At 38.9% G+C, this 21,746-nt stretch overlaps 1 protein-coding gene across 3 annotated transcripts in view; it reads left to right on the top strand.

Annotated features, from left to right (window-relative positions):
- Positions 1-18,412, top strand: part of PTPRN2 (protein tyrosine phosphatase receptor type N2) — a 2,126,515-nt gene extending 2,108,103 nt beyond the window's left edge. For all 3 annotated transcript variants that reach the window (XM_069211159.1, XM_069211160.1, XM_069211161.1), the window contains one exon: positions 11,989-18,412. In XM_069211159.1, coding sequence (XP_069067260.1) covers positions 11,989-12,060 — 72 coding nt within the window. In that variant the 3' untranslated portion in view covers positions 12,061-18,412. The remainder of the gene's footprint in view (positions 1-11,988) is intronic.
- Positions 18,413-21,746: the final 3,334 nt, after the last annotated feature.

Here is a 21,746-nt window from a genome sequence, read left to right as displayed (position 1 = left end):
CAAGTCACTCAGACAATGATATTAATAAGACACCTGATGCAACATCAGTCTGGAACAAGTGTCTTGTTACCGCTATTTCAAGGTCAGAAAAGAACAATAGCCAAAATAGTGTCATCTGAATTGGCATGTTTTTACCTTCTTTGTTTATAAGAATGAGTCCTAGACTAGCCTTTTGAAGCACATAAATTATGTCAGACACTCCAAAGGTTATAGGAGAGATTCCCATCTTTGATAAGATACAGTAGAAAAGGGCAGAACTTGACCGCTGGTCAAGAGAGGTCTTTCACCCCAGAGTATCATGCAAGATGCTGCCAGAGAAGTAGTTGACCTGCAGAAATGCTGCTGCATCACACTTTCTACTGAAAGCTGACATCAAGCCAAGTCTGGAAGGAGAGGAGCTGATGCGGCATGTGTTTGCCTTTCGCAGGAAACACAGCTTCTCCGACTTTTGACAACTACAGTTCTTTGCTTTCCTTGGGCAGCACATAGAAGAAGGTGTTAGGGTATTAGATTTCTAGATAAAATGTTAACTGAAATGTTCATTTTATTCTTGTTGTACACAACCTACATGTGTGCTATTCATGACATACCTGGGACAGAACCAGCTAGTCAACTACTCCCTATCCGGCTTCCGAAGCAATCACAGCACCAACACTGCCCTGATTACAATCACTGACAACATCCGTCTGAAGAGAAACAGCAACTTTGATCCTCCTTGACCTCTCACGAGCCTTCAACACCATATCCCACCACATGCTGATTGAAAGACTCCACCACATCAGTATCCAAAGGGACACACTCAGGTGGATCACCTATCCCTCATTGGAAGAACCCAGAGGATCCACCTCCCACCTTTCATCTCTGACCCCTAGAAGATCACCTGCGGTGTCCCCCAGGGCTCCTCATTCAGGCCCACGCTCTTCAATGCATATATGACACCGCTGGCCAACATCATAGGATCCTGCTGTTTCAGCATAATTTCCTGCGCACCCAACTCATTCTCTCACTCACCGACAATCCCTTCACCAGCAGAACCAACTTCCACAGATGCATGACAATCATCACAGAGTGGATGAAGACAATTGCCTGCAGCTGAACACATACAAGACAGAAATACTGATCTTTGGCAATAGCAGCAACACTTGAAACAACTCCTGGTGGCCATCAGACCTAGGACCCGCACCCATTCTCTATGACCATGCCAGAAACCTCTGAATCATCATTGACAACAAGTTTACCATTAAATCTTAGTTCAACGATGTCTCCTCTGTCCTGCTTCCTTACTTTGTGCATGTTACATAAGATCTTCAAGTGACTACCCCTTTACACAAGACACACTGTGACACATGCCCTCATCACCACTGGACTATGGCAGTGCCCACTGAACTACAGTAGTGCCCTCTACATAGGAATCACCACACACCTCCTACAGAGACTTCAGACCACACAGAACCTCGCAGCCAGACTCATCCTTGGCCTTCCCTGATGAACCCCCATCACACCCCACTTCAGGCAACTCCACTGGCTTCCCATACAGAAGAGATGCCAATTCACGCTGCTGCCCCAAGCACACAAGGCTCTACACAACCAAGGATCCGTGTACATTAACTACTGCCTGAACTTTTACCAGCCTTCGAGAAGACTACACTTTCTGCCTCCCTTTCACTTGCTCACACTCCCCGCATCTACCGAAGTAGAAGTGGAGGACGCTCCTTCTCTCACATTGCAGCAAAACCCTGGAACTGCCTCCCACGCACCTCCCGATCATTACCTCACTCCCAGAATTCTGAATGGCTCTCAAGACTTGGCTGTTTGAATAAGCTTTCGGGACCTACAAGCTCCTGGATACCATATCGGGTGATTAGCTGTGCTTTAAAAATCCTGATTGATTGATTATTATGATATTCTGTGTGGTTATTTTAGATGTGCTAAATAACAGAATAACAATTAGACTGTTGAAATAAATCACTTTGTAGTTAAAGAGTCTTTTTTCTTAGTGCAGCTGGTGTGTGAGGTCCTGAGGATAATGAAACTGGTTTGTTTCCAATCAGCACAGTGTCACTGGATCCGTGTGTAGGGACTGTTAGTAACCCAAAAGCATTAACTCCACTTCAACCATGTATGTGGGGTGGTCAATAATCTGTTTTTCACATTCAAGCGTTGGTGCATTAAACTAAGTTCACTCGTATCACCCGTGGGTGTGAAAACAAACCTAGTAGAGTTAAGCCAAAGTCTTAGTTTGATAACACAAGTATGGCTTAGTGCATGTATGTATGGACAGCATGTGCAAGTCAACAGTGGGCTCAAAGGGATTTATTCTAGTTGTGTGATTGGCACCAAACCACATTGAATTGCAAAATAAGAATACTATTGTTTGTATGAGATGGTCCGATTCTTTATTGAAGGTACACTGAAGAACACATGAAGAACTTTTTTCCTTTGTGATGAATGCTGGAATAAATACGAAAATTGTAACATTGTATACGTTAACACATTATTTTCTAAATATTCTATAGAACCAAAAAATACTCTTATGGAAAATGAATTGTTGTGAACACAATAGTGTTGAGCAGCTGTTAAGACAAACACTGGACGTTTTATGCATTAGGAAAGGTGCTGGGTTTAGAAAAAGTAGGCATTTGATTCAGTAGGAGCTCCTTTGTATCACCTATGAAATTTGACAGATCAGTACCTCTCCTATTTCCTGATTAAATGAGTGCACCCACTGCTCGAAAATAAGTCACAACCACAAAACTGGAGAACTATAGCTCAGTAAAAATAACAGATTTGCCTTCGGTGCACTGCATTCTGTATCATGTTTTAATAAAAGGTAGCTCAAGAAGGCCGCCAGGTTTTTGATTTGTGTTGGTTTACTTGAAATGGTAAATTATTCTGGATTGTTAAAGTAGAGAATGCTGGAATTAAAACTCAGATATTTCGTCAGCTGTAAATTCAACCTTTTGCTTTAAGGATCACTGTGGACTTCATGCTTTAAGATTCCAGGCTTACAAGGGTGGAAACAAGTTAAAACGATTTTCAAATCTGTAGAGGGGAGAGTGGCTGGAGGGAGTAAAATAATTGTAGAGCAAAAGTGGTACATGCTGCATCGGGAGCTGTTAGTGAACGCGTTGGCTTCCAAGGATGAAACATTTTGTTTCATGAAGAAGCAGATGTGTGAAACCTTCCAGTGTGCCTCAGAAGGCTGGAAGCGTGCCACGAGCGGAAAGGCTGCACGTTTTATCTCTGCTGTTGGAGTTAGAGCTGAGAGAATGGCGGTGCAGAGTCTGCAACATTTGACAGTTACTATCACCCTAAAGGAAATATGCGGCCATTTTGACGCACAGCTAAAAATTTAATGCAACAAACAATTGTGCCAACAAGTCTTCATTCGATTTTAGGACTGTTTGTGAATAATACTTATATTCCATCATCAAGTAGGCACACCGGCTATAACCCTCTTGACTAAGCTTATCCCATTCCAACACCTTACTAGTCAACATTGCAAGTTAGATGTCATCCTGCGTTTAGATAAAGCAGTCTAAGCAATTATTTTAACTCTCCAAGTTTCCTAGGTTGCCTTTCGTTGATTTTTATTTTTTTGTTTGCATTTTTAGATAGCTCGAACTCGACCCAAAGGTATTGTAGCACATTCCGTAGATGAGCTATCATGACATTGGCGCTATACAAATGCATAAGACTTTATAATTAAGGCATGCGATCCTGAACAAGCGTCAGACATTTTAGAATTGGTGGTGGCACTTTCCTCCTACCTGTAAATCTAGGCCTGTCAAGATCCCGCTGCGGATTAATATTTCACTGCAGCCAAGCCTCAGGGCTTCTCACTGCTACGCATAGTGAAAAAGCAACTGCTGGTCCAGCCCCAGTGTGAGATATAATGAAGGAATGGGGTATGACTCACCTTGTTAGGGCTCTGAATTTTTTTGGATCTTCATAGGATGTCAGATAATAGGAGGGGGAGATACTGGGGTTGGAGCTACCGGTTCTAGACGACATGCTCCTCCTCATTATCAGACATCAGATACTTTTATGTCAAAATGAGGAATAATATGCCCACAGTTGAATTACCGGGTCCAACACCGGAAGCAGTTCCTGATTTAGTGGTCTGTTTTTAAGAAGGTGAAAAATGTGAAAGCACATTGAGTTTCACAATATGATTGGGTGATAACTCTCAGCTTGACTCGTAATTGGATCTGTTGATTTGAACAACATCCATAATCTTTGAAACTCTTAGTGTTTGATAATGACCTTTCACATGCAGTGTTCCAGAAGGCTTATTTTTTTTAAAGCTCTTAATTGGTCAGCTGCTAGGATTTTTCCCAGTGTGGTTGAATCTGCGGTCTCCTAATTGCTGTTTCCCCTATGAACAAAATATTAGCTTGCACGTAGTTGAAAGACAGAGGGGCAATTATGTTGATTGCCACAAGCTGAATCCGCTTCGGAAGCTTCCTCAGCTGGTAATCTACTGTGCTTGGCCCCCTTAACCTAATTCTTAACACAAAGGCGGATAACTATTTTTTCAGTTTTTAGTTTAGGCACTTTAATCATCTTTCAGAGCAATCAGTGTATTTTTATAGACTGCTTTATGAGATGTTGGACTCAAGCGTCATTGCAGCACTGTCACCTCTGGAGTCAGCTTGATACCATCTTGCCCACCGACCCAGTATTACATGGTGTTGTAAATTTATATTTACTTGCATGGTTTGTCTTTTGTGTAATTAACTGGGTTTGTGCTCCCAACACTGTCATTCACTGCCTTCCAAAGGTATCAGCTTGTAGGACTAAAATATAGCACAGCACGTGTTGTTATCCTGGGACTGCGTCATAGAAAGGTGCCTATGTACGGACATTTGCACATATTTTGTGCTATTAGTTGCACCTTAAAACGTCCTTAAAAGTAATTTGAGGAGCTGTGTTTTTCATTTACATAGAAATATCTATCAGCACAGGTACAAATTACATCAGGGTTAGTGCCAATGTGGAACTGCCCTAATGCAGACATATGTGCACAGTTCCTCACCCGTATCAGAAGTGGGTGATTGGTTTATGCATGCCTACAAATTTGGGTCTGAAAAATATGCTTTGACAATTTGATCTGAGTTACCCAAGATTGCTCCACCTTTCCACTCAAACCCAGCTAAACCATCATGGCCTGCTGGTGCACTACGTTTCCTGTTGCAGGAAGCCCCATCCGCGGGTCAGCCATCTCAAGGAAGTGAAGAAGGCTACCAATACAATCCCTCCCCACACAGATAAGAAACGCAGGGAGGGAAAAGCTGGCCGGGTGCAGGGGACGTAAGCGAGACAGGGAAATCCATGGAAACTGTGGACAGCTGAGGCGGAAGGCGAGCTGCAGCATTCATAGAAGAGTGCATGGTGGGGTGGTAGGACGATGGCTGTGGGTGTGGGATGGAAGAAGGGATAGGGGACTATTGCCAGTACTCAGCAGTCCCCCCCACTGAAATCTGCTGCGGTGGCAACAATTTCCTGGTGTCAAAAAGTGTAGCTGAAAGTGATTTCTAGTTAACCTTTTGTGAAGTCCAAACTTTGCAAAGTTTGATATTTTTTATGTAAGATACGCAGAAAGACTCATGGGCCACGTCAGAAAACTACAACATGCCAAGACAACTTTCCATGACAAGCAAGATCAGGAAAGATGCATATAAGACATTTGCAAATGATCACCTCAAGTGCATCTATGAAACTGATTCTATAATGGAATTCAGAAAATGAACCCCAGAGATCCTTTTTATCAACCAAACTGAGCTGTCGAGACACGTGCACATGAGTGTTAGTTTCTCAGATAAGCTTGTATTAGGCCTGGGCAGAATTTCAATTATGCCGGAGTAATTGAAGTAATTTCAGTAATTCTGTGCTTCTTTTTCACATAGAATTACCGATAATTGCAATTTTACTCCTCCTAGCGTAATTTTGGGGGGAAAAATCTAAATGCGAGATCACATTTAGTGAGTGCGAGCGGTCACTTGCACTTGCTGTTTGTGTTCTGCCTCATTTAGCACTGTTTCTTAGTGCAAGTTGGATCCTCTCCCTTCATTTCGTATGACAAGGTGCATTTTGCCCTAAGAAAGTAGCACTTAATGGAAGCACTAAATTTGTGTAATTCCTACCATAAACGCGCATTTAGCGAGTACACAGCGCATGCTAGCTATTCGTATTCTGCTGTACTTAAAATTATTTCTTATCGCAAAATGTATCCTCAGGTCCATTTTGAACGCAATTGGGCACTTTTGTGCTGAGAAATAGCACTAAATGCAGAATTGCTCTTCATTCGTAATTCAAACATAATCTCATAGAATTTTTAGATAATTCCGCATGATTACGCTACTCTGCATTACGCGAGGTACGCCAACCGCTAGCTTCTTTCAGATCTAGCAGTGAGGACATGCCTGTTGGGCAACCTGTCTCCAGCTGGCGCAATGCATCCAGTTGACAATTGGTATTGATATGATACCCTATAAGCGTTTCTCCTGTGATGCAAAACATTGGCAAAAGACAGCTCATCTCTTGCTAGTTCTGTGCACATTTATTATTTTTGCAATGAAAAATATCCAAATTGTTTATCCAAGCGCGTGCCAATTTAGAAACGGCTGAATACGTGCCAGTCTGAGATGTTCCCCAGAGAATTAGTTTTGATGGCTGTGAGCAAAGACTATGCTTCCCAGTAGAATACAAATAAGAAAATTTAAGGGCATCCGTTAAAAGTAAAATTACAAATTCCAGTTACAGAATATAGCTCGAGATAAAAAAAACAGCACATTATTCGGCCAGGCGTTTTCTCTACAGTTCCAGTTAACCCGATCAGATTTACAAATATACCCTTAAGTGTGCTTTTTATAGAAACAAATGTTAATTAAACTGCAATGCTACCCTGTCGTGCAGGAAGGATATGAAGTTTTGTTTGTTTAACCGAGTAGCACATCACATGGTTTTGCAATTTTAACCCGAATAAATGAAATGTCTTGTAATATTTAATCACAGGGAATGTTCATTTTACCTTTATCTTCGTTTCATATGAATGTTTCAACCTAGGTTTGAATTACCTTAGGGTAATATACCGGTTCTTTTAAGATAACAAATATGGATGCTTGTGGGAAATTCGCTGTAATCTCTAAACCCTTAACTTCACTGGATGACACTGCATCATATGGAGTTTAGCAAGAGTTAGCGACACCTTTGGTGACCTCGGTATTGCCAAAGAATTGCAGGAAATCTCTTCTAGGTTTACAAACTTTGCATTGTTCTTCCATATACTAGTTGGATCCGAAATTGTTCGCAGCGGTATTTTTTTTTATTTTTGGCCGTCACCTGGGTGGAGTCATATGACTAACTATGACATGACCATACGGTCACAACACCTGAGTAGGTGACCATCTTAGAGTCTTTTTTTCTGCCTTTGGGTTGCTAGATGAGATCCGGAGATGACTGATTTTTCCTTGACTAATTCATTAGTGACTTTGAGGTTCCAGCTGCCAGACTTTGCTGGATCAATAGATTTTGATTTGAGAAACCAGCTTTGGCTGGTTGGGAAAACGTGTACAGGGAAGAATATTATGTAGAAGGCTTCTCTGCGCCATTTTAGATCATGAGCATACTCTATATTCCCCATAAACATACATACATCAATAAATACGTTATGCCTCTAAGTGGCACGATTGTAATGCCATCTCCGCTTTCAACCTATAGACTTTAACTCATAGAGAAAAAATAATGCTGAGAGCAAAATAGCTATGGCAAAGTTGGTGTTGGAAAGGCTGAGAAAAAGGTCCAAACTATAGAAGACATTGGTTTCTCTAAGGAAAAAGTTAGGTGCAGGAAGCAGAGGAGGAACACTATGAGAATTCTGACCTCAACATTGTTTAATCAGAAGTCCTTGAGGGAAAGAATTAGGCCTGGGCAAAACTTAAATTAAGGCTACTTAAATTAAGGCTACATATTTCACAATAATTTGAGAATTTTGCATTATGCTTCTTACACCAAATTCCTAAAATTATGCCATTGCACCACTTTGACTAATTATGTGCCATTTGTGGTAGAAATTTACAGGGAGTTTGCAATTTGCGGCAAACTTTTACAGTAAATGGTGCAATTTGTGGTAAAAATTTACTGTGAACACACAGGCAAAACAGTATGCCAGCGGCTGTTATTCGCAGTGCTGTGTCAATCCATGCCTGTGCCAAAAATTAAGAAAAGGATGCATTTCATACTAAAATATTGTGCAAAATGATAGATTCGCATTTCATGCAATTACATGTAATTTTGCATAGTTTCGCATAATCAAGCAAGAACATTTTGATCAAATTTCGTTCACCTGTGGAAAAAAATCTGACTCTCAAGAGGAGCAGTATTAAACTTAAAGGAGCTAAATCTACAATGCCACCAATGATAGACATCAAGAATAATAATAAAGAAACAAATTCAAAGGCAGACAAAGAGAAATCATGGACAACTAGCAAACGTGAAGCCGAGGAAGTTTATAAACTGCAACCTTGCAGACCAAAACAGAAGGTTCACTGTAAGGAGATATCCAAGCCACTATGTCTGATATCTGCGAGTAAATGAGGTCTTAAAGATAGGGATAGATTTACATTAGGGTTAAATTATGATTTATAGAGTGCTTTAACCCCCCTGGCACTCTTCGAACTGGGTTAGCCATGAGCAACCAGAAACAGTGAGTGTTTGAAATTCTTGCGGATCTTCTGTGGAAGATACTTTCAAAGACAGGTGATTTTTTTGAAAAAGTACTCCCGCCAGAGTAGCTTTGACAGAACAGGGGACAATTAAAAAGATGGATGCATTAGAGGGAATATGCCTGGTAGGAATTTATCTACAAAGTCTGAAAATCATAACAGGTACATTTCCACACAATGAGAGATGACTGACTCAGAGTGATTTTAATATCTCTCCCTTTTGAATGGGGAGCTATTGTAGCTCATGCAAGATGGGTGAAGCACAAAAATATCAGTGAGCAGTAATCACCACTCTGACTGCTTCATTTTCTATTGCCTGGAGCTTATTAAGAAAATACTTTTTTTAAATCTCCAGATGGAGACTATTTCAGTAGCCCAGGCATGCTTCAATAACGGCTGAAATGTGGTCTTTTACAGTCTCAAGGAAGAAAAGATACTAAAGTATAAAGATATCTAAAGTGGAAGGAACAAAAAGATACAGCCATTGAAACTTGACAGACTATTGGCAGCAAGGCATCTAAATGGCCACACAAATTTTGACATTTGTTGTCACAGAAGTTCAGGGCTGAAAGTATGGGTGCCTATACAGCTGATTTCCACCAACTGTCAAGATTTTCTTTTTGCTAGTGTTCAGCTGTTCAGCTTAAGCCAGTGGGTACTCATCTATTTGTGAATATCTACAAGGTAATTTAATTGTTCGGTGTTGTCTAGAGGATTGTTACTCAGTCTTAACAGAAGTTGAGTCCTTGGTCCTTGGTCCTTGGTGTAAGTATATATTTCAACATCGAAGGAGCACTTGAGGGAAGCTGAGGATCGCCTATAAATATTTAAAAAGTACTGAAATATGGCTAAGCCTTGTGGTGCAACCCAGAAGCACGTGGCAGGAGAGTAACAAAATTGTGCTAGTGACACCTGCTGCGACCTATTTGATAGAAGTGATACAAAAGGAAGCATGATGTCCTGAATTCCAATGGCTAAGGGCTGCTTTATAATAACCTGATAATCTATTATGTGAAATCCCACTGACAAGTCTAAAATGGTAAAAGCGTTATCATGACCCTTGTCTGCTTGTAGGAGCAAATAATCCACAACAGCCAGTAAGATTAATTTTGAGCTACAGTTTGGACGAAAACCCATTTGGGAGTCATCTAAGATGGAATTAACCTCAAGCTATTGAAAAGCTGTTTAGCAATAAAAGCTGATATAAGAAGCGTAATAGGTTCGCAAAAAGATGCTAATGAAGAGTCAAGATCAGATTCTTTCGAGAGAGAAATAATAATGCCCCTCTTACAGTCCAGAACTGTACCAGTCGAAAATATCAGGTAAAGCCGGAGCAGGAAACTCTATCAGAGAAGCCAACTGGAATGACGTCAAATGGTGTGCTGCATCAGCAATATTGTAAGACCTGTAGGACTACATCTGGGTCAAGTAAAGAAAAGGAAGACCATACTGAGAAAAGAAACTCAACAACAAACACTTAGTTGGCTTTGTGCCTGATGTATTGATGATAGAAAGACAAATATTCTCAATTATTTGTATAGAGCAAATAGCTCATTGATCACAAAAATCTTTTGAATGAAGAGTGTCCTTTGCAGGATTATCCATAATAAAAAGCTAGTTCGATTTTAAAATATTGTTTAGTTTGTTAAATGCCTAACAAATTTGAGCAGAAAAAAAGGCATGTTAAGTTCCATTGATAGCAACTTCATAGTCAAAAAGAGAGTTTTTGTACAATATTTTCAGTTTGGATCATAATCCTACCGCCAGAAATGGTTACCTCATTATTGTTCTTTAAACTTCAAAATGTGTCATTAATGCAAGGGAAAGCTTTGAGAGAGAATTTCATCCACTTAGTCTTTTCAGGGGCAACTGACTTTAACATTGTAGAAATCATGGAATGATAAAAGTGTACTTATCAGAAACATTAGAGCAACATAAATCAATTCCAAATCAAGAGGGAAGAGGCGGCGAAAGATTTTTTGAAGAGTTTTTATTCCAATTATGTATTTTCAGCACTTTATTTTTTTAGACAGATAGGTGCTGAAGATTTGAGCGGCCTTCTTTTCAAAAGTTGTTACTACCTTCCATATTGCGCTTAAAACCTTTACGTAGGTCATACCAAGGTACATCAAATGGACAATCAACTTTTTGTCCGTGATCTGATGAAAAGTAGAGAAGACTGTGCCGAAGAGGACCTTGCTGAGGTGGATAGTCTTCTGCATTAAAATCTAATGTGCACTGGCAAAGAAACATTATCTGAAAGGTCTAAGAGATGTTACCACTGTGTTGGTACATGGCGTGTCTGTCCTTAACATTTATCAGGCTGCGACATGGGTGTCAGTGCTTAACATTCACAAAGTGCTAGTGGCCAGCTAGGACTGACAAGAAGGACACTTTATTCATTCAGTTTTGCAAGACTTGTTGGTCTGAGTTCACTTCACAGGCCCTCCCCCTATGGGCTGTTCTGCTTTGGTATCTGTTCTAAGGTGAGGAATCAGTGGTTACAGGTATACATCAGAAGAACTAATTGCTTCGGGAGTGCTGCTTCTAGTGTATACTGTAATTGCAGATGACTCACTGCACTTCCACTTCCACATTTTGAGAAGTGGTCTATTTTTTACATCTAAAAAGATCAAAGGTTAGACATTAATCCTCAGGACACTGCAACCAACAATTGATCATGCTGTTTGTCTGAGGGCGTGGAAAAAGAAAAGATAAGAAACAGATGAAAGCACGCAGAGGTGGTGCTTGGGTGTAACTTTGCTTTATCACTTCAGGGTCAGTATGGAGCCAAAGCAGAACCACACAACACCACTTTGCAGCACATAGGGACAGAGCATGCAGCACACAGGGACAGAGCTACAAAATTCTCCAGTCCAGACTGAAACCTGGAAGAAAATCTCAGTGCAGCAATCTAGAGTTAGATAGATTATCCACCAGAAAAAGTATTACCAAAGGTAAGTAACTTGTTCTTCCTGCTCCATCGTATTTTTGTTTGAAAACCAGACATGGTTTTATGGGAAACCACTGATTTAGCAATAAGTATACCTTGATTTCAAGAGAGGTCTGATGTCTTCAACAATCTTCAATTCATTTCTAATACATTTTCACTTTGAACATGAAATGTAAAAATACAATAATTTTTCATAACAAGTTGTTCATAGTAACTATGTTTTTCATATATGTAATGTGTCACTTTTTTATGAAGAAATGTGAGTTGTTTGAAAGAAATATTTTCCTAACATCTTTCCTTGCTTTGTAGGAGCAGTTTGAGTTTGCTTTGACAGCAGTTGCAGAAGAAGTGAACGCAATTCTGAAAGCCCTTCCTCAATGAGCATTGTATTCTACCCAAATTTCCTAAAGGAATTGTCCAGATTTTCTTAATCTGTCAGTGCCTGTGAATTCTGTTGAATCTGTGCCCTAACCTTAACTGTATATCATCTGTTGTAACCTCATAGAAATAGCATTTGTAATGGCTCCGTAGCCCAGTACAGTTCAACAGTCAAAACGTGATTGTGGTCTTCAAAAAAACAAATTTTTCATCTAAACATCAATTTAAGGGAATGAGCAGGATATCTGCTTACTTTAGGACCTTTGAGAACTGTTTTTGTTTTTTCAAATCCCACATTGATGTTTATGATTGCAAATCCGTATGATCTATCAGCACAAATTGCATATCTTCAGCAAACCCCACAAGCGTTCTTTCACATTTTGTAATCTTTTGAACAGCAGAATAAGTGGTTTTAAGAAAAGGATTGGGACTGTTTTTAGAAAATAAAAATGGAAGAGATGTTTTCCCCTTTCTTTCCCTTTTCACAAAGAGAAAAACACCTCTTCATGTTCAGCTTGTGAAGAATTCGCACTATGCACTTCATGCAACACAGCTTTGTAAAGTGAGCGACCCAGGAATGGAACAAAAAGAACTATAGAAGTAAATAGACTTACAAGGTTAGCACAACTGTTATAAGTGACCCTCACTTCTGAAGATCTTTCAGCTTATTTTCAAGTGGCCCAACTATAGAGATGAAAATTGTCCCAATTTTTTCAAAAGTGTTTTTCGTACCTTGAGTGTAGTGTTCTGAATGGACAGCTGTTGTTTAAAATAATGAAGCACAAAGTTACATCCATTTACGCCTGTCTACCTTTTGGTGGCCTACATTGTGCTTTCTGTACAGAACATGATATTCACATTAAAGTTATCAGAATTTCTGCAGAGTAAAGATTCCATGTATTCTCAATAACTAGCTCTGTATTGTGGGAATAAGGGATGAGTATGACGTCTGGATAGAGTAATGTTTTTCATGACAATTCTGATGATCAAAATGTATGTTAATTATTCAGTTGTTAATTGAGTTATTATTTCAAAGTAATTGTAAAATATCATTCTATGTCCGAAAACAGTCATACTTCTGCATCCATGCTGTCATGTAGCTAGATTTTGATTTGATTTGAACGAAACAAGCACATTGAAAACACAGTGTACCCTAACGTCTCTCTTGAGAAAGAAATACTTGGAGTTATAATTTTTCTGTTATTGTGCCAATTGATCCTTCTAGTTTTAGGATTGTGAATTAGTAGAGTTATTAGTTCTGATTTTACTTTGCTGCTGGAACGTAAGTGAAATCAACAATTATGGAATTGTCCATTCACTCTATGTGAACTGTTTCTTGGTGATTTTAAATGGATCCATGTATGAGTGGTTTGTTCGGAATCAGCTCGAAAATTTCAGCTCTTTTTTTGGTGTTTATAATAGAAGTTTCATTAAAAAAAATTGCAACTTAGACAGTTGTCTCACTCAACCTATTCGTGCTTGCAATTCATTCAGCTGGTTATTCGTGTTGTAGCACATTTTGCAATTGTCTTCTTAGTATTTGAAAGTTTATATTTACACAGCTAGAACACACAATCAATCTACAATGGTTCATTTCATTCCATGTATGGATTTTGTTATGTTAAATGTAAGATATGCAAAGGATTATGTTTAATATAACATAGAAATCATTGTAAGAGACATCTAACACAGTGTGGGTCCTGAATAGCCAGTAGGCATATCATTATACATTAATATTGTAGCCACAATATTGAGGCCAAAAATAGCAGCATGTCAGTAGGTATCAGTTTTCTATACCTAACTCCTCATCTACGTACCTTGATGATATCTATAGTATCAAGGTATATAGATGTGGAGTTAAGATTAGCAAATCCATACTTAACAATATAGAGTTATCTTTCAGTGTTTGTGTTCTCAATATTTTGGCTATGATATTAAAGGTACCACAATATTCTTGCACTTGATATTCCAGACTACAACCATCTAACACCATTATGGTTTATTCATATTTATGGTAAAATATAATTTGAGATTTAAAGATACATGTCCCTCCATTCCCTTTTCTCCTAAAGGATATAAAGTAAAAAATCTGACTCTGACAGTGCCTAGGAACCCATTGGTGACTCATTAAGCAATCCTTCTTTTTTGTTAAATGTCCTCATGGTGATTCCAAGCCAGTTGTTTATTATCAAACAGAAGATATCCTGCAATGTATGAGAATATTGTGGGATCTAATTATTGTCCATCCTAATAGGACAGTAGTATAATCTTAGTCTCAGTCCACCACATCACATTCTGAGAGTATGATTTGACTCATTGTGGAGGTCTCTGGGAAGCTAAAAATCATAACAAAATGTTTTGTTAAAGGATCAGACACACTCAAAGTTCTCTGCACAACTCTAAATATTGAATTGTCTTGGTTAAAGAGTTTCTGATGTAGGGTTCAATCCTAATACATTGTTTATGGTTTCTGTGAACATACATAATCAATCAACATAGATTGAACATACATAGGTAGCCTTCTAATTCTGTGTTTTTTTAGATGATACGTTCCCTGCACATTATACCCAAAATATGCATCTGAAGTCATATTTACTGTATCTACCAAAGTTCCAGTTTTAAAATATGCTCTTGTACAGCATGGTGCAGCAGCATTTGCACTGAAAAATATATAAATTCCTTACTGTTCCAACCGTTCGTCCACCAAAATTAAATGATCACCACTGTAATTCACTGAGGCACAATTAAATTTTTATAGAATAAATGTCAATACCCCTCCTCCCTGTTGCATTATGGGTAAGATTAGGTACATTGCACTTGTACTGGTGGAATTTAGCACCAGTGTTCTAGAAGACATAGATCTTATTGGTGCCAATGCAGTTTTTAACCAAAAGTTGCACCGATATGTGGACTATGTGAACCAAAAATATAATTTTAAATAAATGTCAGTATTGTATTTGAAATTGTCAGGTAGCACACATGCTGTTTTAAAATAAAATTGCAGTAATACAATTGCCTAACACAGAACACCAGTGCAACATAACACTGACACTTGTAATCTATGTAATCGAGCCACTGGTCTTAATTTTAACTTTGACTTGCATTTAAAAATAACATTTTTCTTAGGTTGCATGCTATTGATGCCCAAAGATTTTCGGTGGCCAGAAAGAAGCATTGCAATTCATGTCAGTTTTTGCATTTCATCCTACACTGGAGTTTTATATATTGAAAATGAAGCCTGTCAGTGAACCTTTGTTTATTGAGGAAATTTAGATGCAAATTCTACCTCTCTTTGAGCTACCTTTCTGATTTTTTTCTCTTAAAAAATTAAGAACATGTTGTATTGTGCAATGAGGTTACTGTCAATCTGGTGACAAACCTCTTGCTACTGGCAAGCCATGACTTACGTTAATCTCTGTATATTCCTAGCAAAGTCAAAGTTCTTGAAAATTTTACAAAATATTAGCCTTTGCTCCATGCTGCAGCTGACTATATTGCAAGTTCTAATTATATTGTCTATCTCCTGCTCTTCAACATATTTCATTGTCAGAAATTGTAGTGCATTAGGTTGCACATTTTCCAAGTTACCAGTTATTGATTGTCAATATGGGGAATTAATGTATTGTTAATTGCTGGTCGATTGACTCTTCAAATAACATGTAGGAAACTACAGCTGCAAAATGGTTTTAAAGTGGGAAGAAAACACCTTCCGGGAAGTGCTAGAAAACACACCATTGCTCATGTTGTTTAAGCTAATAACAAATCCTTCCTATTGTGATATTGCTTTGGCTTTGTCTTCATGGCCACATGTTTTCAAATATGACCCAGTCAAGCAGCTTGCAAAATCATGTTACACCTGTCCCCATAGCCCTCTGAAACAGCTATTACACAAATGTTTCCCTACATGACTAATCAAGATCACTTGTGTAAGTTAATGTGTTATGTGCATTTACAATTAGAAGTTGGAGGAACACAATCATTTATTGGACCACGTGTACCTTGAGAATTTGCTGGCACTTACATGCTTAGATTGGAAGAATCTTGCACATTATGTCTTAAAGTAATGGAGTACTTTTATTATCATGAGCTGTGGCTTATATTTTGAGGTCAATACTGCAGTCATTTCAGGATATTGTAAGATTGCGATCAATTCTTTCTCTGTAGAGTTAGTAAAATCTGTGTAAGATCTTTGAAACATTTACAAATGGCTAGCATTACAGATAAGGCCACATTAAACATAAATGGATTTGAGTCAAATGTTGAGGTTGCTGAAAGGAGAGAGAACTGCCAATGCCCCATAGATAATTAAGGTCAGAGATCAATGGCACAGAGATTATAATCTATAAATACCCAACAGTTATATAATTAAAATATATAGCTTTCAATAACATATGACTTATAAAATGTTCAATAAAATACTCCTTGCAGTACAAAAACTCACAAAACAAAGAATCAGTTTATACTCCAACTCAAAATTTCTTTCAATAAGTACATTTCTAATGTTATATTTTGCTCAGATGTTCTCTCTAAAGAGGAGTTCTTGCTTCCTCAATTATAATAATTAGGTGTTGAGACGTCTGCAATAGCTGACATGTAAACCACCCTGTGTCTAATTACCATTTCCTGTATATGGATGGCCTATTTTTTAGGTTGTGTTTTCATATGTGTTCAAGGAAACTGCTTTTGGGAACTTGATTTGGATGAAAACGTCTTCCTAACCATGGTGAGCTTGTAGTCATTGGTCAACGATGCAGTGTTTCCACTGATTAATATGTCTACTGTTTTCACTTATGATGCCTCTAATTCTCCTTAACCATAAATCAAATGAGCAAATTACAAGGGTTTCTACCTCTCGTAACAGTGGGTCTGTTAGAAAATGCATTACATTTCAGTGCATCATCTAGTCAAAAGTGAGAAAACAGTCAAATTAGCAAAGACACTCTTGTGCAAGCACAAGAATCACAATTTTTTTAGGGACGGTTTAAACATTGCCTGTAAGAGTTCCATATTTGGAATGAGTACTGAAAATATTCCAGACTAACCAGCATAATATTTGTCATGGTTCCCTTTATTGCTGCAATTTCACACATGGGAAGTCTCAGAACATAAAACATTCCAGTGTTAGCCATATCTTGTGGGTCAATGACCTGTCGCATCCACTGTAGAGATCTGGCTTGCCCCCATGAACACAGGTATTTGTATCAGCAGATCCACTAAGTCTTTAATACCTCAGAGATATTTATAAACGGTGTACCATTTGGTTGAATATCAGAGACCATCTCTGGTGTGTTAGTGGTGAGAAGAGACCCCATTAAAAATTAATGTCCACTGTGAAAATATGCCTATTATGGTTATGAAATAGAGAAGAATTTGAGAAAACCCATTATACAGCACTGGTATAACAGTTTAAAGTGACCATATTAAATGAATCACCTCATTCCTCCTCAAGTTCCCAACCTGGGTTTTATTGCAGAACAACCCTTCCTGGATTGGTTTATGGCAGTTCTGAGAAATCAAATGCACATTTAGCTCTATTGTTTCTATTTTTATTGCTAAATGTTCTAGGACATTGAAAGGATCCATTGGTGACATTTTACCACGAGGAGCGAAGATCTAATTTGAATGCTGTGGAACAGCCTTTTAGTAGCAATTTACAAAATGACAGGGTTGATAAATTTGCATGCATTTTGTTCAGATAGGTTGCTAAAAGACTCAATCGAATGACAGCACTATCTTGATTCTTGACCAAGCAGAACATTAATAAATATCATGTTTCATAAAATCTGGAAGACAACTGTTTCATTACAACCTGTTTCATTGGAAACCAATCACAGTTTGTGTGTATTATATTTTAAAATGTATTTGTCGAAAATGACTCAGTAAAACAGAGTAGGTATCAACAGTCGGATATTGAATGTGTAGGTGCGTGTTTGGTTTGAATTTGAAAAAATAGATAAAGGTTGTTCACTGAATCCAAAGCTGTTGTTCAAAGTGTATACAAATGTCAGCATTATAAAAACCCGTTTTCAGTGGATCATCCTATTTAACTGTATGTTAAATGCTTGCTTGACCATGCAAGTTAGAGCATATAAACAGTGTTACTTTATATAATAATATTTTAATTTCCTTAGGAAGCCAGGGAACAACTATACCAGCAACAACTTACTTATTTGAATATGTTTTTCTGCATACTGTATTTGAAATCTTCCCATCAAATTCCCTACAATTATTTCAGATTTTTATATGTACATAGTAAGGAAATAGATCATATAAAGTATTTTGTTCTACCTCTGTACAAATTTCACTTGTGAATAAAGTCATGTTGTGTGCGGAGTGTTATGAATATTGTAAAATATTTCAGTTTCTGGAGTCTCTATGTGTTCATGCTTCTTTTCTGAGATAAGTGATGCAAACAAAGGACTGATGAGGTGAAGGAGAGCCTACAGAGATAAAGTACAGGAATATAAAAAAATCAGCCATGCATGTGATCATGTTTCAAGTCCAGTACTGGCTACAGTCACTGATTTCAACACAAAATATTTGCCCAAAACCTTTGCTACAAAATTGCTTCAGTTTCTTTTTGATATTTGTCACCATTGTTCCTTTTATTTTTGGAAGCATCCCCGAATTCCGCTTTTATCTCTCCCCCCCCCCCCCCCCCCCACATAATTATAATGGTTCAAATGTAATCCTTCACTCCCCACCCAATAAACATGTCAAGCTGTATCCTTGGCATTTGTTTCAGAACTAAAGGTTTCTGGTTTATAGGAGAGAGATTGCAACACAATACTAGGCAAATCTAGTGTTATGAGTCTCTTAACATATACTGGTTGAATGTAGCTCAAGAAAGAAATATTTTTTGATATCCTCAAATAAAATTCGAAACCGCTATGCAAATTCTATACATAGTTATTTTATGTCTGAATGGAAACAGCCGCATCAAAAGCTGAGAGGCATTCTGGAATTTACATTTGGATTTATACCATATAGGAATGGCATTTGGAATCCCACTCTGGTCTTCGAAGCCAAGGTCACCTCAGCAAAATTGCAGCAGCGACAGCTTAGTGGTATGAGAATGTGGAGGGGATCATATAAGCAGTGAAGTAAGAAGGTCAGTGGGAAAGATGAAAACAGCTAGATTGGAAAGTAGCAAGCACTGGGATGATGGCAACCTAAATCAAAAAATGATAACACACACAAAAGATGAAGAAAGGGGAATAGATAATAGGTAACAATAGGACGCTGTCAGGATAGGATGGATTAGCACACTGTAGGGATGGAGATAGATGAATAGAACATGGAAAATAACTATCAGAAGGGCTGTAAATGTGGAAAGACAAAGCCATACAAAAAGTGCAGTGGGCACAAAATCACTTGTAACTCATTTAAAAAAATGGACATAACACAATACCTTATTTTTTAAGCCAAAAGGTAATCTGTAGAACAAACAAACAAGGTAATCTAAACACTTTGGTCTCGTCTGAATCTCAAAGGGGGATCTGGAATTATTGTGCAGAATTTCACACAAAATTCCTTTTTCTGGGGGATTGTAACTCAGACATTTACTGCCAGCTCTAATCGTGGTAAATGTTTGCAGGAGTCCTGTGTGGATATGGGGATGGAGAAAAAAGAGAGTGTAGGGGGGAAGGCAGTGATATCTGGAAGATGGGGACATTTCATGTACCTTCTTGTCTTGGTACAGTGTTGGGGTATGTGGTCCAGGCACAAAGGTCCAACTGCATTGTGGGCATTGGCTGAGGTGATTTTGCCAGTCAACATTTCTGGCTGGTAAAATCGGACATAGTGTTCCCTTACCAGAGAAATCCAGGTGTGGGAATACTGGCAATTTTATAATTGTGCGGAATTAAATTCCACACAGGAATTCCACTTTGCACAACTCGTAATTGACACCTGAGTAGTGTAAATCTCCTCGAGTGTAAAAAGCAAATAATTTTCCAAACAGGTTGTGGTGTATGGTGGCCAATATGTGTACAGTGAGAACGTGCACATAACAGTGATTTGCACATTCCACAACGGTATGCTTTAAGAACACTACCAAGCACTGTTAGTGTAACGTGGGGACAGGATTATGTAACTCAGTACCTTTTGAATAGGAACGGTTAGGTGATGTTGAAACAGACGATCGTGTCTTTTAAATACGGAGACAGCTTGTTACAGTCATCTGCAAACACACGGCTGCTTTAAAAAGATTTCCTGTTGAAGGGTTGTGTGTTTGAGTGCGTTCTTAAGCGGAATGCAGGGCCGTGATGATGTAAAGCTATTATGATTTATGTTGTTTTGAGAGGTTAAATTATCTCCGTATTGGGGTGTGAAAAAATCATGCTTTTAGAATCTTTACCCCAATGTTTCTAACTGATACTGGTTGCAACTGGCCCTGACTGTGCCCTGGGCTTTGCTAAACAGGCCCAGACCCAGTGCTGTGAAGAAAGTGTATATGGTAAAGTGTCACAATTACAATTCGTAATGACAGACTCCTGTAAGTCCCTAGTATATAATAGGGCAGGGAGGTTTAAAGGCCCAGTAGATTTCCTGCACTTGAGTGTGCACTGCTGTGTTGCCTACTGTCATTTGTAAAGGCAGCCCTGTCTTTAAAAAGTGAAATGTGTGCAAATTCTACTTTGGAATTAAAGGTACTTCCAAAGTCATAATCTACCCTATTGTTACATATAAGCCATCCCAAAGGTCTCCCCTAGATGCCCCATGGGTGGTGTATCATGTAACCATAAGCAGGGACATTATAAAATATGTTTTATAGCCCTGGTGAGGGCAAAACTGCACCTTTCATTTTTCCTCAGGTGATAAGTGGCATGTAGTGAGTAGAGGTTATCTGATGGGGAGGCTGGCAGTTGCTGAGGCTAGGCCAAGAAGGGTGTTGGGTAAACCAAACTGGGCTTCAAAGGAAGCAGGACAGAAAGGAATGACAGCCAGGCTGCCCTCTCACCCTGTACCCCACGATTAGATAGCAGGCCCAGGTTTGCAAATTGCAGTTGTCCAGAGGGGGGTGTTAATGGGAATGAGCCACACCAGAGGTTGGTTTAGTCAGGTGTTGCTCCTCTGGAGAAAGATTGTCCATCGTGGAATGTAAAAGGGCAGTGTTTTATGGGACAAGAAAATGCTGCACTTATTTAGGAAGCTGTCATGCTTTTGGGTGTCACACTGAAGCTCAGTGGACCAGGCTGCCCCCTGCCTGTCCCCCAGGATGTTTGAATAAAAATGGCTGATCTGCATTACATCCCAGATCTACTGCCTGAAACCACAAGAAGAAGAAGGACTGCCATGCTGGAATCCTTGTATGCAAATCCAGAGGTCTGCACACTAAAGTACTGCTCATGTTACACATTGAAACAACAGCCCAAAGGGCTTTGCCTTTTTGTCAAAAAGGGCTCTGGCGTGGACTCCCTAACAGCAACAGGTTAACACAGCTTGCCTCCACCAACTATCACAAAGGTCCCCAGCCTGGAGTGCATCCAGTGGACTTTTAAGGATTTGGCCAGGTCCATTGTGGGAATTGGGGGTCCTAAACTTCCAAGGACCATCTCAGAGCTTTTAGACCATTGGATTTGTGTTCTGAACAATTTGAACCCTCAAGGGAAGCTTCAGGAAGAAGTTCCAGAAGTTTGGAAAAGTTTGGAGTAACTTTTGGAAAAAGCTCTATAAGTTGACCGACT

The sequence above is a fragment of the Pleurodeles waltl genome, chromosome 10 (assembly GCF_031143425.1).
Source record: "Pleurodeles waltl isolate 20211129_DDA chromosome 10, aPleWal1.hap1.20221129, whole genome shotgun sequence".
Classification (NCBI taxonomy): domain Eukaryota; kingdom Metazoa; phylum Chordata; class Amphibia; order Caudata; family Salamandridae; genus Pleurodeles; species Pleurodeles waltl.
This window is presented reverse-complemented; position numbering and strand designations above follow the sequence as displayed.